Here is a 21398-nt window from a genome sequence, read left to right on the forward strand (position 1 = left end):
ATTCCAGGGAAATCACAATCCAATCAGCTGAATCACTGATGAGATCAATGTCTCCATCATCTCTGCCACATTTGGTGGTTGGGTGCTTTGAGATCTTTCTGCCCACCAGACTGCAGTAACCTCCATGAACCTTTTGTCCAGGGTGCTGGGATAACAGGCGTAATAAGAAAGAGAAAAAGTTGCCCAGGAAACCTTAGAACCAGACACCAGCATCCTTTGTGGTGCCAGCTAACCCTGCTGAGCCCTGCTGAGCCCAGTGAGGCTGCCCCTAGGGCTGGGGAGGGAGGCCTTTGGGATGGGGTGTGTCCCCATGTGTCACTGTGGCAGGCTGTGCTCCCTGAGCCCTCCATCCCACCTGCAGGGTTTGGGGACAGCTGCTGATGCTCTCCCACAGAGGTGATGGGAGGTGAAGGCCAAGCTGCTGTGTGGATACAGGGAGCTTGGAGCAGTGAGGTTTTGCTAGGAACAAACTAGTGAGAGTCACCCTGATTCAGGAGGTGATGATGCCTTGGGAAGGCTGAACTGGAGCAGAGACTGGACAGAACCAGAGAATATAGCAGATAGTTATTAAAAGGCCTTTAGGGCACACCTCTGGCAGCACAAGAGCCAGGGCTACACCCAAGGTGGACCCAAAATGGTCACAAAATAGACAACCGGTCATGAGGTCTCACACTTTTGTAAGTTTTGGTCCATTTGCATATTGGTGTTTAATTGTCCAATTACAGCTTCAGATTATGATGTCCCATCTTCTTGTTCCTCCCTTTAGTCCCCCATTGTTTGTGCTTTTGGGCTTGAAAGTTTTAGTTTTACCTGTTGTCCTTGGTCCACAGGAGGAAAAGGATTTGTTTTGTCTCCCTGCTCTGTGAAGAGCTGAGTAACACTTAATATGAGGCTTACAACTACAGCCCTGGGCAGCAGAGAGTCTAAAAAACATGAAAGGTAAAACTGAAGACAGCAGTGAGTTGCTGTGGCCACTCTGGCTGGGATGCAGGGAGTGGAGGCAGACCCCTGCAGCATTGGGGTTTACAGCCTCAGGTGTTTCAGCCTCTGTGTTGGGACACAAACAGCTGCTCTTAATCATAAGTATGACCAATGCCTGGCTTTTAATCCACCTGCAGACTCGTTTGTTAATTTGTGTGACATCAGACCCATCAGTGTGGGGAGACAGCTGGAGGTCGTGCTGAAAGCAATCTTGCCCTTAATATATTAGAGCTGTGTTAATTACCAAAGAGTGGGAAGAGCCTTGCCCCCCAGCTCTGGGTGTGACAGAGGAGTGAGGTCACTGTAGAGGGCAGTTGGGGTCTGCTGGCTGAGCTGTGAGGAGGAAGGGACAGAAAAGATGCTGTATGTAGGGTAAACAGGGTCAGGTGGCCGTGCTAGGGACAGGAAGGAGAGAGCTGGAACTGCAGAGAGGAGAGAAGAAGGAAGGAAAGAGCCAGAGCTGTGTGAAGCTGCCCGTGGGAAGCTACAGAGAAAAGGTATGAGGAACTTTTACATAACAAGGTGCTGATGCTTGAAACCTGAAGTTTTGTGGAAGCCCTCAGTGTTGTGGCTGTCTCTATGACGTGTTAGAAACTCCTTGCTCAGATTTTGGTTGCCACTGCATATGGCTCAAACAAAAAAAACAGTAGGAACAGTAAAGTCCCTGAGACTGAGTTATTTTTCCATGTCACATATCTGTGTGTGCTGAAGTGGTCACATGGCCACTGTGGCATTGGTACAGAAACAGGGCTAAAAACAGCTGGAGAGCACAGGACTGTGGGGTGGCAGCACATCTGAGGTCTGCTCCAGGTGAATGCTCCATCTCTGCAGCCTCACTGGTGTGCACAGCTTTGCACTCACTGCAGCTGCCTTAATGAGCACACCCAGAGCACACTTGGTGTTCCACACTGCTGTGTCTGCCTGGTCTGTCCCCTGGGGTCAGTGAGGGCTTGGGGGGTGTTGGTGCTGGCAGGCCAGGGCCTGGCAGGGTCAGCTGGTGGTTCTGCTGCCCTCGAGGACTTGGGAGCCAGCTCAGGCCACGGTAACTGTGTTTGTGGACCAGCACTGGAAACCACTTAGTCATCTGTCCTGCCTTCCATGCACAATGGCTTTCTCCCGTGAGGTTAACAGATACCTTCAATCAAAATGAGAGTGTTTTACTCAGCTCTGGAAACAATGCAAATGTACTGCAAACATTTCACTGTCTGATGCTTGGTATTTCTGCATAATCTGACGATTCTGCCTAGAGCAGATAAAGCAGCAGAGAAAGAAAGTTCTTGCCTCATTTCTCTCTCCTGGCCCAGACAATACATCTAATGGCATGACACACAATCTGTCTGCCCCACATACACAAACAGCTCCTGTCTGTGTCTGCCTGATACCATATTTGCTGAGGTCTTCAGAGGCTTTGTGGTCCCCACTTCCTTCCACAACTCCTGGTTGGAACCACCACTGCCCCACCAAACGCTGGTTTTAGCAACGCAGCAAATTCAGTCAACAAAATAGTTCTCCAACAATTCCTGTTTTCTGCTTCCCTGCTCTCTGTTCAGGTCACTCAGCCCAAGCCACACAGCATGGCAGAGCTGGGGTGAATGACTTTGCTGTGGGCAGGTGCCTCTGCTTCTGTTTTTTTGGTCCATTTAGTCATTCCCCCCAGAAACACCTGGTTCAGCTGTGGGAATCACCCTCCTGGGGGCTGAGACGGGCAGCACCTGGCGGGGACAGGCTCCTGCTGGGCTTCTCCTCACCTGTAAATCACATCTTACACACAGCACTGCAGCCCGGGTGGCCTCTGTTCCTGTGGGCCGTGTACCCCTCACTAGAGTTTGTTTCCCTCGCTTTGGCTGGGTTTGGGGGTGCCAAAGCTCCTTTGAAATGTAAAGCAGTGATGTGGCATTCAGCACAACTGGGGAACCCAAAAGTGCCATCTGCCATGTTAGAAAGTAACAGAACAAGGGAACAACTCCTCTGTGGAAAACTACTACCATCCATGGCAAAGGGCAGGTGGTCTCCATCCCCAGGTGCTGCTTCGTGTCTCTCAGAGGGAATGGTGTGCAGGACCTCTCACTGCTGACTGGCCTGTGTTTGAGTGGCTGGATCCTGCTGCTGGCAAGCTGCATTTCACTGGAGCTGTGTCCTGGTGGCTTCCCAGGCTGGCTTCCCCATGCCGTGCTGCAGTGTGCTGCCTTCATGGTTCAGCTGCTGAGGAAAGCAGGGCCACTCCTGCAGTGCCCAGCAGGGTCACAGGAGAGACATGGGGACACAGCTGCCAAAGCAGCAGGGCAGGAAAAAGTTCAGATGCTTCCTAATTACAGTTATTTGTTCATCCCTCCTTCCATCCCCTCCCTAATTTGGTCCTTGATTTGCCAGAAAGACACGCTGGTGAAGAGGTGTGAAAAGTTATGGTGATTTCTATTCCGTGGGAACCAAGTATTTCCTTTGTTGTTACTCCTTTGTGCAGCTCTGTGCAAGGCCCTTGCAGGGGGCACAGCAACAAGTGCCCTGTGTGATAGGGGCAAAGCAGATTTCTGTGGTCATGGCTGAAAGGAAAATAGGATTTCTTCCCTTGTTGCCACAATCTTGTTGATTTGCCAGTTGCACGAAGCAACTAATACAGATTTTCTTTGCACAGTAGTAAAGGCTTTTCTTGGTGCGGAAAAAGCAGAGGGTAGTGGAGAGCATTTATCATAGGGAGGAAAATTTTGTGGTTGTGCTGGCTGTTTGTCAGCTGTTCCTTCTGGAGCAGCAAGCAGGCATGACATGTTGGAGCAATTCTATCCCCTTTGGAATTGCTGGCTGTCCCCTTGAGCAAAGGCTTTGGATACACTTGTGTGGTCAGGGTCAAAAACCCAGCAATGCCTTGTTCTGCTGCGGAAGACAGGCTGGAATGGAGGGTTGCAGACAGCCTGGAAACAGTTTTCTAAGTGTAATAATTTAATTTTTTTTTTTTTGAATAGTCACCTGTAAAGACTCATGCCAGCTCCCTGAGTTGGGCTGTGGGCAGGCTGGGGGACTTCACCCAGCTGTGCCCAGCAGTATCATCTCTTTGAGGTTGTGGAGGCTCCCTGTGGTCTCAGGGGCTCTTTTAGGGGTAAAATATTGTCACAGGAGTCCATCAGTGCCCACACAATTTGTCATAAACCCTGTGTCCCATGTCAGTTTTCTCTGTGGCTGCTGAGACATCTCCTTGGTGGCTGCACTGGAGGCTGGAGAGGGCTCAGACTCAAACAGCAAAACCCGGGTGAGTGAGGAGCAAAGGTCTGGGCTGTTGTTTGATGGCTTTGTCTCCTTTCTTTAAAACAATTTTTGCCCCAGGAAGGAATAAGCTTTGAGTGCAGAAGAGCAGATTATCTACTTGGTACAGGCTGGAGGAAGCAGGGAATGCAGTGGTACTGTACCAACCCTCCAAAATGTTCCAAAACTAGGTAGGAACCTGCTTGGGGGAAATCTGTGTAGACAACTAAAAAAAAAAAAAAAAAAAAAGAAAAACAAAAAAAACACACACACAAAAACAACAACAACAACAACAACAACAAAAAAACACAAATGAAAGCTCCCCCCAATAAAACAAAAAACCCCCACCTTCCACCAAATTTTCAAAAGGACCAAGGAAATGTTTCAGTTGACTGAAGCCAAAATGCTCCCAGTTGTTCTGCTGGCAGACATTTAGTGATGTGGTCTTAAAAATGTCTCAGGAGGACACATTTCAGGCTCAGCCTTACTGTGCCAGGAGAGGATTTGCCAAAACAAAGGGATCAGGGAAGAAATCCAGCTTTTCAGGTAAGCTCCCCACTCAGTGCCCTCCCAGCACCGTTCTTGGCTGTCTCTCAGAGCCCAGTGTGTCTGGTGCAGCCTGTCCCACCACGGTGATGGGCTCCCTGTGAGCCTGGCAGAGAAATTAGGTGGAGCAGTGTGTTAGAGGCGGGTTAAAGGAGCCAAAGGGAAGCTTGGTTTTGTTTTTTTTTTTTTTCTCTCCTGACTTTTCCTAGCTTCTGGCAGCAGCTTCCAAAATGTTTGCTGGCCCAGTTTTTGAGAGATGATACAGGAAATGCACCTGAATCTTAGCAAGAGCCTCAGCCTCATCAGTGGAGCTGATTTTTACCTGCTGATGGTTTTTACTTTCCTGTTTTACTTTACATCAGTGCATTGGAGGGCTTGTTTGAAATGAATGCTCATTTGGCCTCTTCAGTAGCCTTCCAGTCCTTTTGTGGCTTGCAAACTGAGTGCAAGCTTTAAAGAGATTTTTCTGAATTCTGGGGCTGTTACTGAAATTGGTTGAGCAGCCTCTCCTGCTGGGAAGGTCCCAGGCCTTAACAGAGGTATTGCAGTGCCAGTGGCTGCTTATTTTGCGTTTGGAGGGAGCAAAACCAATTTCCCCAGTTCTCAGGGCATGGGATTGTTGCAGTGGGACAAAATGTGCCAGCTGGCCAGTAAACCTCTGCAAACCTCAGTAAGCTGAACACTGAGTAGCCACGGGCCAGACGGAAGCGTGAGGACACAAGAACTTCATCACTGGTAATATGGCATGAAACTGCTTGCAAAAGCTAAACTGTGCTCTTCAGTGCCAATTTAAACACTTGAATCCCATGGCCTTTGCCAAGCTACTCTGAACGAGTAGCAGAGAGCTTTAAATGAATCTATTTCTCTAGAAAATAGGTGATTGATTTACTATTTCCTTCATGTTTTGGCCAGTTATGTAACACCCACTTGGAGAAAAGGGGTGTGTGTTTCCATGTGTGTGTATGCACGTCTTAAAACCTGTATCGCTGATTTCTGAAGTGCTGCTGAAGTTCCGCTGTGGCCTGTTTTACTGTGCGGCTCAGAGTGATGCCCGATCCCTGCAGCAGGCACTGTGTGCAGCAGGCACAGCCTGGCAGTGTGTGTGTATCCCTGCGTGCTCTCCTGGTGTGTGGCTGCAGGGACATGGAAGGGTGGGCTTGCACAGGGCTCTTTCACCTCCCCTTTCCCCTCCCATGGAAAACAGACTTGATATTCCTGACAGCTCCAGAGGGTGAATGCTTTATTACATCAGCCTACCCCACTCTGAGCAAGTGGTGGTGTTACACACAGCTCCTGCTCCCTGAAGGCAGCAGGGAATGTTCCAGCATTCCAGGATTCCAGCGCTGACAACTGTGTGTCCGCAGTGACCTTTCCAGGCTGCTGGGGATAAAACGCTGTGGCCATTCATGAGACAAAGAGTCCAGGGAGACTGGAGTGTTTTAAAAATGCGCCTCAAAGGGCCAAATGACCTTTACAGGTTCCTAGGTACATTTATAATGCTTCCCAGAGGCCTGGCAGTGTGGGGCAATGCTCAGCAGCCAGGGAGGCAGACTGGGGGCAGTGGGAGCAGCTGGAGTGAGGGTGTGAGCCAGACCCCATGAGAACGAACCTGTGGCAGCAGCAGGGAATGCCTCAGTTTAATCTCCCAGCTCTGTGTGAGTCGTGGGTTTGAAGTGAGTGGGCATTGGACTGACTGAGAGCACCTGGCAGCTCCTGGGGGTGGCTTATTCAGCCCCTCGGAGAGCTGGGAAGCATCTCTGTGTTTCCCAACTCGATTTAAAGGTACAGCTGCCAAAGGCAGAGCCAGCCCCGGCCAAGCTGTGGGGTGAGATGAAGGCAGGTAGGTGTGGAGCGCCTGTTGGCATAATTTGGATGTGGTGGGGTATGTGGTTCTTCGGGTTAGGTTTAATGTATGCACTGAACTCATGTGTCTCCATAAACATCTACATCATTCCCCCACACCACCCTCTGTCCCCTCCAGCAATGAAGTGGGGAGAGAACCAACCCAGCTGAGCCAGGGCAGTGTGGGTGAGTGAGCTGGGGCACTTCACAGGTGATGGTTTGTTTGAAAAGGAGTGAAAAGCTCGGAGCTGCGCCACCCTGGGATGGTGGAGGTAGGGCACACACACGGAGGGACGTGGGATGTTCAGGGAAGAGGGGTGCATCTGGGGTCAGGCAGGATGTGATCCCTGTGCACAGGGCACGTGTGTGATGTGTGTGATCCCGTGTGTGTGTGTGGGGAGTGTGGGATGGTTTGGGATCTGTGTGGCTGTAGGGTGTGTGGGGTTCTGGGGGTGGCTGCCCCAGCCCAGGGCTGTCCATGGACACAGGGACACTATGGCAGCACCCGAGCCACTTTCCAAGAGACTTCACTTGTGCACCGAGGCTTTGTTTCATATTTTATTGAATTTCATTTATATTAAATTAAAAATATATTTCTGACAGATTCATGTAACAAAAAGGCAGAACAGTTTTCAAATTGTTCAGCTGGGATGAGCGTGGGTTGATGCAAGGTGGGTCGCAGTCTACATTTGCCTTAACAAACAGATAAAGCTCTACCCCAAGGACCATGAGGAGAAACTCTGGGCTGCACACGGGAGTGGGGAATAGAACCACACAAAGAGAAGATCCACAGGTTTCTTCCCAGCTTCCAAACAAGACAAAAGGGAAGGGGAAAGGAAAAAAAAAGAAAAAACCCGAGAAACCATGAAAAGGAGGGAAATTATGCTAAAATATGTACCTAATATTAACCCAGGTCAGTAAGTATTTTAACAGTGTATAATTCTCAACAGCTAAAATATGAGAAACGAAAGGTTAAAGTAACATTACGCCACACACGATTGGCATACCCTACTGTGTAAGCAAGTGCAGAAAGTCTGAACACACCACAACAGTGCTAAAACACAGAATCACACAGAATGCTGAGAATGGTACTTCTAACCAAAACCAGAAGGTGGGAAGGGAGAGAAAGGAAAGGGGAGGAGCGGCTTAAATCACAAGCAAATTACCTATATACAAATCAACCCTAAGGACAATTATGTTCCAAACAATGGTGTTCACAAGGAAAATAAAAGCAACATTATCCTTATTTACAAATGCAACTAGCTGTGTCTTTAACAAGCTATAAAAATACTATTCACATTTTCAAAGTAACATACAGTAGGTATTGAATTTCTTTTTATTTTTGTTTCAGAAAGGCAGCTAACTCTGAATGCATCACTTTGCAAGAAATGAGTGTCTTCCCCACCATGCTGACACTTGTCTTCTTCTGAAGGTACTTCATAAGGCAGAAGTATTGTGGCTTTATGTTGTGGCTCTTTCAGAATGTGCAGGATGGACAGAAACCCAGACCACTCACCCCATCTGTGCTGCTGCTGCTGCTTCTGGGCTGTGCTGGCACTGGGATCAGGAGTCACCAGGAGCTCAGTGCTCTCCCAGTGTCACCTGCCAGGGGGGAGTCTTGGATTCCAAAGGGACACTAATGTCACACCCCGGGCCTGAATTTGAGCCTCGTCTGAAAAGTCAGGGGTTCAAGACCACCAGATCAGGAAATACAATTTGGTTATCTCTGTTCTTAGAAAGAGACTTCTTTTCCCCTCAGTTTTCCTTCCGTATACAAGGACTGATACCTATTTAACAATCCCAGCTTACATTATTGGGGAAGTAGCAAAAACCAGGCAAAAGAAGGGATTAAAACCATTGTGAATAATGCATTGAATGGGTACCAATTTCCACCTTTAAAATGCTATAAAAAATTACCAGTTTTCTCATTCACCTGCATTTTCCTCCTGCATTGCCCCACCATAAGTACCCCCACAAGTAGCCAGTACCTACCTCCCATCCCATGTCCAGAGGAACAGTGCATTTCATGCATTCAAAGTTAGCTACCCCCTACACAGCTGCTCAGTTAATAATCGACCCATTTAACAGCAGGACCAGTTTATGCTACATATGTCAGAGTACCTTACCTCGAAAGAACGGCATACATATCTACACTTAGAAAATACCAGTCACAGTTCTCTACTGTGGTGATCCCAAAAGGGTTGAGTCTTCAGAGTGCTATGGACAATACAGTGTTTCCCACCTAGGAGAGCTCCAAGGTTGAGCTGGGGAGCAAACGGCGCTCAGTGACAGCCCATGGCTCCGTGTACCTGTGGCCCTGGTCACACCTGAGCCAGCAGCCTGAGGGTGCTGGGCAGGATGCACCTTCCCCCTGCAGGGTTCATCCACAGCACAGCTGGAGTGAGATTTCATGGCTTTTTTTATTGGCGAGGGGAGAGGAACTGGGATGTAACTACTCACAATGCCTAACGCCTTACAGAGCCCCTCTCAAAACATCTCTTTGCCAAGCTCCACAAAGCTCACTTCTAAAATTAAATAAGTCATATTTAGGAAAAAACCCACAACAAACCCAGCTTTGATTCCTCTTGTTTCCTGTGGGATGTCCTTGGGTTTCCCCCTCACACCTTTTCTTGTATTGCTGCCACAGAGCCCAGCTGGGAGGATGTCCTGGGCAGGAGGTGTCCCTCTGGCTCTGGTGATTAGGAGATGAGACTGGCTACAGTTCAAGCCCCACTAAATCCACCACCATCAGTCAGCCCTGAACACTCACAAAGTCCCCTAAAAAGTGCTCTGCATTGTCCAAACTTACAGGCAGAGCCCAGCCATTCACTGCAGCAGCACCACAAACAGCCTCCCCAGCCTGTGATTTCCTCAAGAGCAAGGAGGCTCCCACTGGAACAAACCACTATTCCACACAGTGGTCAAATAAAACTGTGCTAAAATAACATTAAAACTAACATTGAGACATGATGTTTTGGACATTTTAGAGTGGTGCTTCTAACCACATAGCTTTATTTTTGTTATTAGTTCCCAGTCTGAAAGCCCCATTTTTAACAGTGACCTTTGCCACCTTCCTAACAAACACTTAGCAGCAGGCAGAAAATAAAAAAGAGGGAATCCTGCACACACAGTGGTGCTTCACCGAGGCTATTCTGTGGGACAACAGCAGCTCCCTGCTTGATGGAACACAAGCACTACAGCCAGCTACCCTACCCCACCCAGCCCTGGCTTTCTGAAAAACAACCTGAACCCCAATCCAAGATCTGTTACATTACCACACAGGAGCTCTTGTCGGCAGCAGAGGTTGAAGATCCACAGGAGTGAGACTATAGCAAGTGACAGCTGGAAATGAGCAGGTGCAGAGACTTCATGTGCCACCATCCTTTGAAAAAGCCTTGCCAAAGGGAAACTGAGGTGACATCGTCCCCTCTGAGGTGCCCTCTAAGAGCCAGAGAGGTGACTGAAAACTGCAGGCCTGGCTCCCGTTATTCCAAAGCCTCTGTTTCACCAGTCACCCTCAAGCCAAACGTCCTTCCAAGCATGTGAACCCCTATCTGAGCTCCACAGTCAATGCACTTGGGAAAGCAGGGTGGGATCCCTGAGACACCGGCTGTGCAGGGAGCAGCCACCCCTGACTGATGGGCACTGCCCAGCTGCCAGCCCTGGGCACCTCTGGGGCTCCCCTTCCTTCCTCCCCACAGGGCTGGCACACTGGAGTGTCCCTGTGTGTGCTGGTGGGTGCTGCAGGGGCTGTTTCTCCTGTAAGGACATGCCAGTATTCTCCGTGGGGAGTAACATCACCAACAGCCTCCTTCTGCCTTGGGCCAGTCTCCTCCCAGACAAAATAAAGGAGCTCAAACAATCCCATCATTCTGTCAAGCTGCCTCCACGGTGGGCAACATCTAAACAGACACACCATTAGACCAAAAAAAAAAAAAAATCTTTAATACATGATTTTCTATCTCTCAAACCAAGCTGTATTTCTAGGCTGACTCACCTCACAACTCATACCTCTCCCCTGTGCTGCCTAGCTCTATGGAAAACTATGGAAAGACTGGATCCACAGAGTCAGGGCTGAGCTGCTCTTCCAGAGCTGCCACTCCCCTTCCTTCTGGGCTGGGACTGGTGGTGGCTGAGGGTGAGATCTTTAGTGGAAACAGGTGTCAGATCATTGCATATGAGTCTGGCTGCCAAGAAGCACATTTTCTACCAAGTAAGTGGTACATCCAGGGGTAATATACAGCATTTCTTTGTACACAGAAAAGGATTTCAGGGTACCTGAAACAGACCTATGGTGGCTCCTACTGCAGATTTATTTCCATCTCTTGCTACCTGCCAGAGACAACCTGTTTGAAATATAGTTGTAAATACTCTGCTAACATCTGAGCCAATGGCCATGTAAAAATCCCTCCTGGCTGTTGACAGAAAAAGAAAAATCTGAGAAGATCTGAAGAAGGAAATGTAAAAGTAGTTGGTTTCAGCCAATTATGTTACAGTGAGTCAACTGGCCCCAGCATCTGATTGCAAAAACCCTCAGGTAGGTAATAACAGCTAGGACAAGTAACACTGCAAGAGGTCAGGAAAAAAGAAGCTGCTGTTCTCGTTCCTTTAGCTCATTGCTTTGTGTCTTGGACAGTGGCTGATCCATACTCGGGTAAAAATGTGCTCTTGAAAAGTTGGTCACTACTCTCCCATCACACAGGCCATGACAGGAGCAAGGAGAGCATTTATAAACAGCAGACTGCATTCTAAACTCACAAACCTCAGTGTGCTGTGTACAGATACTTCTGTAGCACTAGAGAGTGAATTACACCCAAAGGACTCCTGTTGGTGTGCTCACCTGCTGCTTTGTGCTGACAACATGCATTTGTGTGTGGATAGAGGTGCTTTTCCCCCAGACCTGTCATTATGTATTAAAGAGCTTGGCCCTCATCTTTCATCCCATATGAATCCCATTTAAATGCCTGCCATGATTTTGCCATGTGCACTTGCCCAGGTTCTTTCACCAAGCCAGCAGCAGTACCCAGTAAGGCAGAGATGCGAGGTGGGGACAGCCAGGTTTCTGCTGATCGGATTAAAGCAGCCAAACACTTCTGCTTGCAGTTTCCCTTTCTTTTTTCCTTTAGCTGTGATTAAACTCTCTCTTGCACAGAGGCAAAACCTGCCAGCTAAGCTCAGAACTTCTCTTCCAGAGGAAAGGGGCAGGGCTCGGATAACTGCAGCCCTCTCACCAGCAGCCTCAGCACCACACATCTGCTGGGCAAGGGGCAGTGACTGGCACAGCACAGAACCCAAGGGCCAGTTTTGGCAACTGCAACTCAAACCAGAAGCTCAGAAAGTAATAAAAAGTGAAGCTGCAGTGTGTGGAGTTCTCCCTCATCCCAAATCACTGTGTTCATTAAGCCTCTGCTCTCCCAGACCCCACTAGCATGGCTCATCCTGGCTGCCAGGCAGAGCCCAAGCTCCTGTTCCAGCTTTCCTGCTGCCCCACTTGCAGGAACCTCTGCATTTCCATGTTACTTAATATATTATAGCACACCCACTGTCTACAAATAAAATTAATAAATAATTCAAGCCTTGTAAGAAATAAAATGTTAAACTGTTAAACCCCACCAGTATTTACATTTGGACTACTCCATGAGCTTGTTTCTAACATGAACACTACTTCATTACCAGAGGAACAAACAGGCCTCACCTTGTGTGAGCAGCTCCATCCCAGGGCCTGGCTCTGGAGGTGTGCCTGCCTCTGCCCCAGCAGCCTGATTCATCTCTGAACTCCATCACGTGAGCTGTGCCAGCATTTCATTTTATATCTTTTCTCCATCAGGAGTTACTCTGTTAGAAGACTTGTTCAGGGCCAAACCAACCCTTCTCCACCTCCCTGTGGTACTGCAGGCTGAAATGAGACACCCATTTGCTGGCCTGTGTCCCCAGGCAGCCTGGCAGACCCTAAGCCTGTGCATCAGGTCAGCACTGCTGCGGGCAAACCTCCCCTGGAGCAGCCACCCAGAGCCTCATGGCACCTTCTGTGCCCCTGCCCAGTGTGTGTCCCAGCAGAGGGCCCTCAGTGCAGCATTGTCCATCTACCCCATGACAGTGGTCTGCTGGCCGCTTGGTCCTACCACCACAAACCACCTTGGTACCATTTGACCCAATATCTTTTAACAGCTCCAAGATCTGTACCTGCTCATTGTGCTTTCAGAACCTTCAGCCATGTACTTGATGCACATCTGGCTGCAGCTGGCCTGGACACAGCTGGTGCACAAACAGCTCGCTGGCTGAACCATCCCTGTGATCACACACAGTTTGTTTTCCATCCACAAGGGTAACCACCAACCCAGGTTTAACATCTCTGCACACCTTTGGCAAGCTGACCCTCAGCCACTAAGCTTCAGGTAACTATTGCTTGTTTCTTACTCCCTTCCTCTGTTCCCTAAGATTAAAGGTGACAAGCTGTTGGAATGGCAGGAATTTAGAGGAGGGTGATGCCATTCCAACTGCTGGTTTTGTTGCAGGTTAGGTCACCCCAAAGATGTCAGCCTTGACAGAACTGAAACACATAAATTAAATACTGCTGCATCACCCAAGATTGCCATCCATCAGGTATGGTTTCTTCCCTTTAAAAGCCTTAATGGGTAGAGACAGGCAGATCTCCAAAGGTACCTAATAGTTCCTTAAGATGTTTGGTGGGAAGTAGGCTCACAAATGCTCCTACACTCGTGGCCTTGCTGTGCCAGGAGCCTTGGTGTCTCCGGCCCTTACGTCTCCTTTCCCAGCTCCGTCTGCCCCAGGTCACTAAAACATCCACAACTCTGGTTTGAAAGAGATTTCCAAAGAGGAGCAGGTCAGGGGGTGTCTACCTAAAAACTGAGGTTGATAAAAGCAGAACTAAGTGCAAGGAGACTGACTCATACTTATTTACATTTTTGACAGAAAGCTCTGCAAATCATGCACATTTTGACTTCTCAAACCTCATATGCACTGTCTTCTGTGCCAGAGTAATCCTCCTTTTAGAAAAATGGTATTCTGTGCTGTGCTGCAAGCCAGAGCAGGACATTTGCCTCCCCTGATCCTTTCCAGGGCTTGCTCTGCTGTCCTTCATAGAGCAGCAGGAAGAGCTGGCTGCTCTGTCACTGTATTCTCTGAACCAGTCACTGCATCGGCCTCTCAGAAGTGGCAGACATTGTTCCAAAGACTTGATTTGCTTCATTTTGGCATTTCCACAGTCATCCTTTACAAATAACTTACATTTCTTTTTTTAATTTAAAATTATTATTTTGTATTTTGCTGGTCACTTCCATATTGCTTCATTCAAAATCCAGAAAATTCAAATAAAATCAGAGGTTAAGTGCAAACTAACTTTCCAGTGAACCGCTATGTGCGTTTTCTCCAGTCCAGTGTCTGTCTTCCAGTTTAAAGGACCCTTCCCACCCCACCCCACATCCAACTCTTCAGTTCTCTGTCTTTTCCTCAGTTGCCTGACAGCATCCCCAGCTCCCTTCATGACCATGAAGAAGGAAAAGAGGGAAGAATTAGTGACAATCTTTTGAAGCGTTTATAGTCAGCAGGTATAAAACAGGAAAGCAAAGCTTTTGGCATACAAATCTTCATCTCTTGGTCTGTTTTTTTAGCTTCAAAAGGAACATATTGGAGGTGTGGTTTTGTTACTCTCTTCTGAAAGGTGTTGTGTGTTTAAAGTGTTTGTCGTGTTGGCACATATACAAAAATGGTCATGTCAGGTACCAGTTCTGAGCAGGAGTCTCTGTGGCTGGGAATTGGCACAAAACACGGTGTGGCTCAGAAGAAGGGTTTAGCTGTATGTGGGAGTCACATTATCATTTCTTGGAAAGCCACAATGAAGATCTGAATGTTTTTGAAAAGCTATGTTAGCCATTTTCAGTTGCTGGGATAGAAAGTGTTAGAGAAAGAAATTGCATTCTCAATCTCAATTACTACGCTATCACACAGGATATAAAAATTGTCCATTTTTCACCCTGATGGAAATTGCACGGAGATTTCCAGGAATGCTGTACAGACTCCCATCAGTTCCTGCTGAAAGAATCAGCCTTTCTGTGGCTTTCCCTACAGTGGCTGGTTGAATCACTGAGAACGAGCTCGACAGCAGCACTGCCACTGGCCTTTCCTAGCACCAGCTGCCTTCTCTGGGCATCCAAGCCCCTGCATCTGCCGGAAGTGGGAAAGGCCAGGCTGTACACTCCTTCTTTCAGTCTCTTTCCTTCCTTCCTTCCTTCCAGGTTCCCAACCCAATCTGCAACCAACTCCAAGACATCCTTTCACTTAGAAATATCAAAAATGAGTGAACTGGCAAGAAGAGGAAGCTCATGGGAGAAAGAGAGGGAGGGAGGGAGGAAGGATGGGCGAGGGCAGGGAGAGGGGGCAGCGAGGGAGTACGAGTGAGGCAGCTAGAAGGGGTTGCCTTTCCACTTCAGCGAGAGCACAGCCACTACACCACGGTATTGCGGTGTCTGTAGGGCGGCGGGGGCAGCACAGTGCCAGGCTTCAGGGAGAACTCGGAGAGGTATTCGGGATTCTCTGCCACTATCGGCCGGATCCGTCCGTTCTGTTTGTAAAAGTATTTTGTGCTGTACTCTTGCAGGTAGTCCGGGTGCTGGAGGGTGCTCCGTGGGGGCAGGCTGTGGTTCCAGTAGTCTGGGTTGTCAAAGGCCTTCTTGGCTTTCTCTGGCAAATTGTTCTTCAGGTACTCGGCGTTTTCCAGGGTGTTGGCAAATGTGTTGAGGTACAAGGGCTCGTTCACGTACTCGTCCTCGGCTTTGGGCTGCCCGTTGGGAGCGTTGTGGTACTCTGGGTTGTCCACAGCCTGGAGATCTCCGTTCTTCCGTCGGGAAACAAACGGGTTCTCTTCCACTGGGTTTAGGTAATCTAAAGGAAGATAAAAAAATCAGTCAGCCAAGAGTGGTGGTAATCCATCCATGTAGCATCACGTGCCCAGAAGCAGCCCTTGGAGTTAGAGCACCCTCCGCCTCAGCCATTCCAAGAACTGCAGATGGGATCAAGAGCCGACTGCGTTGAACACACACTTGTGAAAAATGAAGTATTTACAAGCTAAACAGACAATATGAGTTAAAACAGATCCCTTGGAAGACTGACTTATCAGACACCCTGGCCAACTGAACTCCAGCTGTAACTGAGCCATCATAGTCCACGTGCTCCCTTGGACTTCCTCTGGCTGTGTGATCTACAGAACAAACATGCTGACTGACTTCTGCCCCTGCAGCCTTGGACCTGTTAGCAAAGCCTCTGCTCTGCAGTCCTTCCTTCCAGAAAACTCTATAGGAATCTTGGTTAAGCCTCTCTGCACCAAGCCTATCCCCAAGGGCTAACTTTTAAGACAGCTTCATTTCTAACAGAACAATTTGCCTGATTAAAAACCTTCCATCCCTGAAGGACAAAAGGCCTTGAAGCATTATGAGAAAAAACGTTATACAAATGAGCCCTGGAAAGGGAACAAGAGAGCCTTAGATCAGCTGCAAAAGGGACTTGGAGCAGGTTACAATTGCCTCAAATCACTTGCTGTGGATTAACACCCCATTTCCAGCAGCACAGTGCTGCTCAAGGGCTCCGCACACAGCCCACAGAGTCCTGGTGCAAGGGATCCTCTGGTTTCATCCAGAATGGGCCAAAACTATTAAAGGCAGAGATTCAAGACCCAGTGAACACCTTGGAATCTAAGCTAAGATGCCATTGAACATGAGCAGAATAGAGGGATTTTTTTTTTTTTTTTTTTTTTTTTTTTTTTTTTTTTTTTTTTTTTTTTTTTTTTTTTTTGTGATGACAGCCAAGCAGTGGTGTGATTTGAACCCTGCAGCTGGCATGGAACACACAGTGTGTGGCCACACCATGACAACCCAGGACCCAGGACTCCCTCCATTCCTCCATCATGCAACACAAAGGACAAGTGGCTTCCAAAAATCTTAGCAAACACAGCGGCAACTTGCCATTTACATTTGCATTTATTAATTTCTTTAAAGCTAATGCAAAGCTTTGGAAGCAAATGAATAATGACACATCCTCTTACATCTAAATGACTGCTATCATTATTTAAAGAGGAAGAAATGAATGAGGGCAAACTGGGAAGTGCAGCATGCTGAGCTGGCACAGATTTAGGCAATCTTCCCCTTGCAGTGATGTTCTCTTTAAAGCACATCTTGTTCTTTCAATCCTAGCCTTCTCTTGGGTATAAAATGCCAGCTGTGTGTATCAGTTCTGTGGTAGGTTCAACATGACATTTACCAAGCACAATGCCAAGAATAAGACGATCAATAAACAAAGCAAAGTTGGGACTATGGCTGGCTGAAGATATATCCTTTCCTTGGCAATAACTGAAGATTTGTGTTTGGGTAAGAAGGGGGCTTGGCTTTTTTTTTCATTCCGCTTATTATTTAAAAAAAAAAAAAAAAAAAAAAAAAAAAAAAAAAAAAAAAAAAAGTAAAAAGGGGACTTACCAACTTTGACATACCGGCACATTTGAGCATTTCAAAGTAGAAAACTCAGGAGAGAAAACCAAATCCCCGTGTAAAGGAATATTAATCTAGTCAGAATGCTTCAACCTTGACGGGTAATTAAATAAAGCCATTTTTTGATGAAAAGCTGCTGATGTACGAAGAGAATAAATGCAGGCAGGCTAGAGCAGGAGCCTCTCTGTTAAGGCAATATTTACCTGTCTTAGGTTTGTCTCGCATCGGTGTCATGTACCCGTCCTCATCCAGCTCTCCCCGCACGACGCGCTCGGGGATGAAGATGGTGGGGTCAGCGCTGTACCTCTGGGTGCTGCTGTCCTCTTTTGCCAGGGTTGCCACCTGTTTCTTCATCGTGCCATTGCAGCAAGAGTCTTCAAAGATCTCAGCTGTGGCCCCTTGAGCAGCTGGGGCTTCTGGAATGATGCAGCCTGGAGCCCTGTACGGCATCGGCACCTCTGCAGTGTAGCCGCCATCCCGGTATACAAACTGGTTCTGTTGGGAGAAAGGACACAGCATGGGGAAGGAGAATCCCGAGGGGAGAAGCTTCCACAGCAGTGGCTGTGCCTCCTGTGCCTGCCCTGCCATGGTGGGCTGGGGAAGCCCTGTCCATGCTGCACTTCCAGCCTTTGGTGTGGACCCACAGAGTATCCACCTGCCCAGCGGTGCTCAGTGGGGATGGAGATGGGGCAGGAAAACTTGGCACTAAGCACGTGGAGGCTGGACACACACAGCTGCAAGAGGTGAAGAGCTATCTCCTCTTTCATCACTCTGGCAGCCTCCCCTGATTTCTGACCAAAGCCCTCTAAACCTCATGTTTGGGAAATCTCCTCCTGACTGGGGTAGAAACCACAGTCATCTCTGTTTATTCCTGGGGTGATGCTCTTAGTGTGCTCTGTGGTGAGAATCAGGGAGTCACCCACACCATGTGCAATTCCATCAGGATGTGCCTTTCAGGCTGGTGGCCTGTGTTTGTGGCACCTCATATTATTACTGGCACCTCAACTCAATAGTTCAACTCTTGTCAGCACGGGCATGCAAGGAACTTCCAACATCATGACCTGTAGATAGGAAGGAAAGATGCACAGATTCATCCAAGCCTTTTACCTAAGTGCTTTTTCAAGAAAAGTTGTCAGAATTTTGGGTGTGGGTCCTTAGAGTCTGCACACGAATCTACGCTGAGTCTGGAGATCTTAACTATTTGATTCTTTATATATACACTTCATTACCTGTTGGCTTTTGGGCCATTTATGAAAGAAAAAGGAGTTTGAAAAAGAAAAAAACACAGTGAAGAAAGAACACAAGCCTAAAGGATGAAGGCTGAATGCGAAATACTTACTCCTGACATAGGGGTGTAGGCAGGAGGAGGGCTGTGTCCAATTTCACTCTAATAGGAAAGAAAATTGGATGATGGATACATAACAAGAGGCCACATGAATGAAACAAGTCCCATGAGCTGTATGAGCTAACTGGGAGAAACATGCACATCAGTCAGATTTTCTGACTGCACCCAGAATTCAAAGTCAGTCAGGGCAAATGCCTCAGCCCCAACAAAAAGCTGTGTCTCACCAGTGTCAGGCAGGGCCACTGATCCCACCTGGGCTCACTGCGAGTGAAGGCCATAACACAAGAAGGGACATGAGACACTTTACCAGATGTTACCTTTTTAAAGGGAACAGACACCAGCAACACTGGCTGCAGCCTTTGCAGCAAGCCTCCAACTTCACAAGCTGCTTGTGCAAGAGGAATGTTTGGGACACCTGGGAAGGTCCTTCAATCAAGGAACACTTTGAAATCTGGAGATGCTGTGATTACCTCTGAACCTCTCCACATTTACAGCCCACTCCTAATGACACGTGGGCAAGGACAGGCTGCAGTGCAGAATATGTTACACAAATGGATAAAAAAAGCTCCTGAGCCTGCCAGATGCTACTTTAAAGCCCTACTGATGGTTCTGTGACACTGCACTGTTTCTTTTTTCTCAACCTGGAAATGAAACTTGAGATAATTTTATTAAGGAGGTAATACAAGAGGCCTTATTTGAAGGCCTTCAGGGGCAGTTATGGAAAAATGCCCACAAAAGCCACACTGAGGTGCATCACACCCCTTTTATTTACATCTCCCTGTTTCCAAGCAGGCACTCCCATGAACTTCCAAGGCTGGTTCATTGATTCTGGATGAAAAAGGGCAGAGCTGTCTTTGAAGTACTTTCAGTGATGTCTTGAAGTCAACTTAGAAAAGTGAATCTTTTGCCAAAGGCTTGACTTCTGCACACAGGGCTGTATCCCCCTGCCAGTAAGTTTCCAAGATTAGCAGCTAAAAAAAATGCTGTTCCAGGATGGCCACATTATGTGTGTGGGCTCTGCTCCATCCTCAGCACAAAAGGCTAAACCCACTGTTTTATCTTCAGCTCTTCTTGTCTGTCACTCTAATATTTAAATACATGCTCTGCAACTTCAACAACACAGTAACAGGTCCTCTTAGCCCTGTCCCAAGGCATCAGGAGACAATGGACTGCCATTAATGTGTTTATTGCTCCTTTTGCTGACAAGAGCCTTTCCAGTCAATGGCCTGCCCACTAAGATCACTGTAATTGTGTTTTTTCATGCCTCCCCTCTGGTGCTGTGCTAAACATACCTGTCCTGTAACACCCCTTACCACAGAACCTTACACATGGCTCTCTCCACCACTGCTGTCTGCATATTTTTACTTCTTTACAGTTTTTCCCCCATGAGCATTTTTCCCCCTGCAGCCACTGTTCCATTAGAACAGGAGGCAAAGAAAACAGCTGTGGTGCCATTTAGTTGGCTTGAAAATTTAATATAATTGTTTAAGTGTCCTTAAATTGACTGGTAATTGCCATGTGAGGTCAATTTTGTACGATTCCAAGATTACCCTCAGACAACTCTCATTGGTCAGGACATGAATCACACTGAGAAGAAAATATATTTGGATTTTACCAGGTAAAACAGAAATAGCTTGTTTTGTATGTGAAATCCGATTTACTTTGTTGATTTTTGGTAGCAGTTGGGGGGGAGGTTTGTTGTTTTTGCATTTAAAATACTATCTTGAAAAAATCAGTGGGTGTTCCTTGACTGAAAAGCACTAGAATTTTGGATTTCTGATCCTAAAAGTCTCACTGGAATTATCAACTCTGTCTTTTTGAGATAGACCTTAGTAGCTGGTTGCTCAAAGACCTCACTACATAAACCTATTTAAAGTCTCAGCTTCTTACTACTTAAGAAGTCTCATATTTAAAAAAAAAAAAAATCAATACTGGTTCCCTTTTGATGGTGTAATGTGTGTTATATCCATTAGTTGTGGAGTGCACACAGGGGAACTCGGCACACTCCAGAAGGAGCCTCACTTTTTGAACTGCCCACAAGCAGAAATGCCCAAGATTTCATTCTGTATGCCACACGATTGAATTTTAGGCAAAAAAATGACAACACAGAGGAAGAATAAAACCCAAGAAAATGTCTCCTAAAGCCTTTTTCCAAGGCCCTCTGGTATGAAATACGAGCGACTCTTCAGCTGTTATAACAGCCAATGTTTGTGTAAAACGAGCCTTGATCAGAGTGGCAAATAGCATTTCTGTGAATATTGGCCTGTGCTATTGCTTTCTATTCATTCATTTCATTTTCCAATGCCTTGCTTCTAAAATCTCCTAAAGGGAAATCTCTCCTCCTTTATAGCAGGGACATAATATTTTCTGGCTGCAATTTAAACTGTAAGGAAGTCAAAGCCTTGTTGGGTGCAGCCCCCTCTCTCTGCAGGGCTGGTTCTCCTGGCCACCCACAGAAATGGTGGTAGGGTTGCCCAGTCATTGCTGCTTCTTGCTCTTAAGCAGCCTGCTAAACTCAGGGCACTGGAAGATTTCTCTCTGCTAAAGGCAGGACTTGGCCAGCATGAATGTACACACACGTTTGAACTCACTGTGACACTGCTCAAAGTGCACAAAACCCAACTCCCTCTTCCTCTCCTCTGCTCTCGTAGACAGCACCAAACAGGTGGTAAAACAGACAGCAGGGGTAAAACATTCCAGGCCTTCTCACTGGGATGCTGCTCCCAACTCCTGTTCAGGGGCATCCTGTGCTCCATGCTTCAGGCAACTCAATGATTATCTGCCTTGAGCAAGCTCTGGAAACTTCTTTTTTCATCAGTCCTGGGCTGTGTGCCCCCAGAAACAGCTCACTCTCCTCCTTCCCCTAGAAACTCTTTACCTAATTTCAAACTAAGGAAGTATCCGGGCTCAAGTCACCCAACCAAAGCACTGTGAGACACGAGACCTTGCTGCAA

The 21398-nt window shown here is 47.5% G+C and overlaps 1 protein-coding gene across 1 annotated transcript in view; it reads right to left on the reverse strand.

Annotated features, from left to right (window-relative positions):
• Positions 1-14052: 14052 nt before the first annotated feature.
• Positions 14053-21398, reverse strand: part of ERBB4 (erb-b2 receptor tyrosine kinase 4) — a 376355-nt gene continuing 369009 nt past the window's right edge. Inside the window, exons 26-27 of the mRNA XM_066322426.1 lie at positions 17303-17594; positions 14053-15504 (exon numbers count right to left, since the gene is read on the reverse strand). Coding sequence (XP_066178523.1) covers positions 15068-15504; positions 17303-17594 — 729 coding nt within the window. The 3' untranslated portion in view covers positions 14053-15067. The remainder of the gene's footprint in view (positions 15505-17302; positions 17595-21398) is intronic.

Source organism: Sylvia atricapilla, chromosome 7 (genome assembly GCF_009819655.1).
Source record: "Sylvia atricapilla isolate bSylAtr1 chromosome 7, bSylAtr1.pri, whole genome shotgun sequence".
In the NCBI taxonomy this organism is placed as follows: Eukaryota; Metazoa; Chordata; class Aves; order Passeriformes; family Sylviidae; genus Sylvia; species Sylvia atricapilla.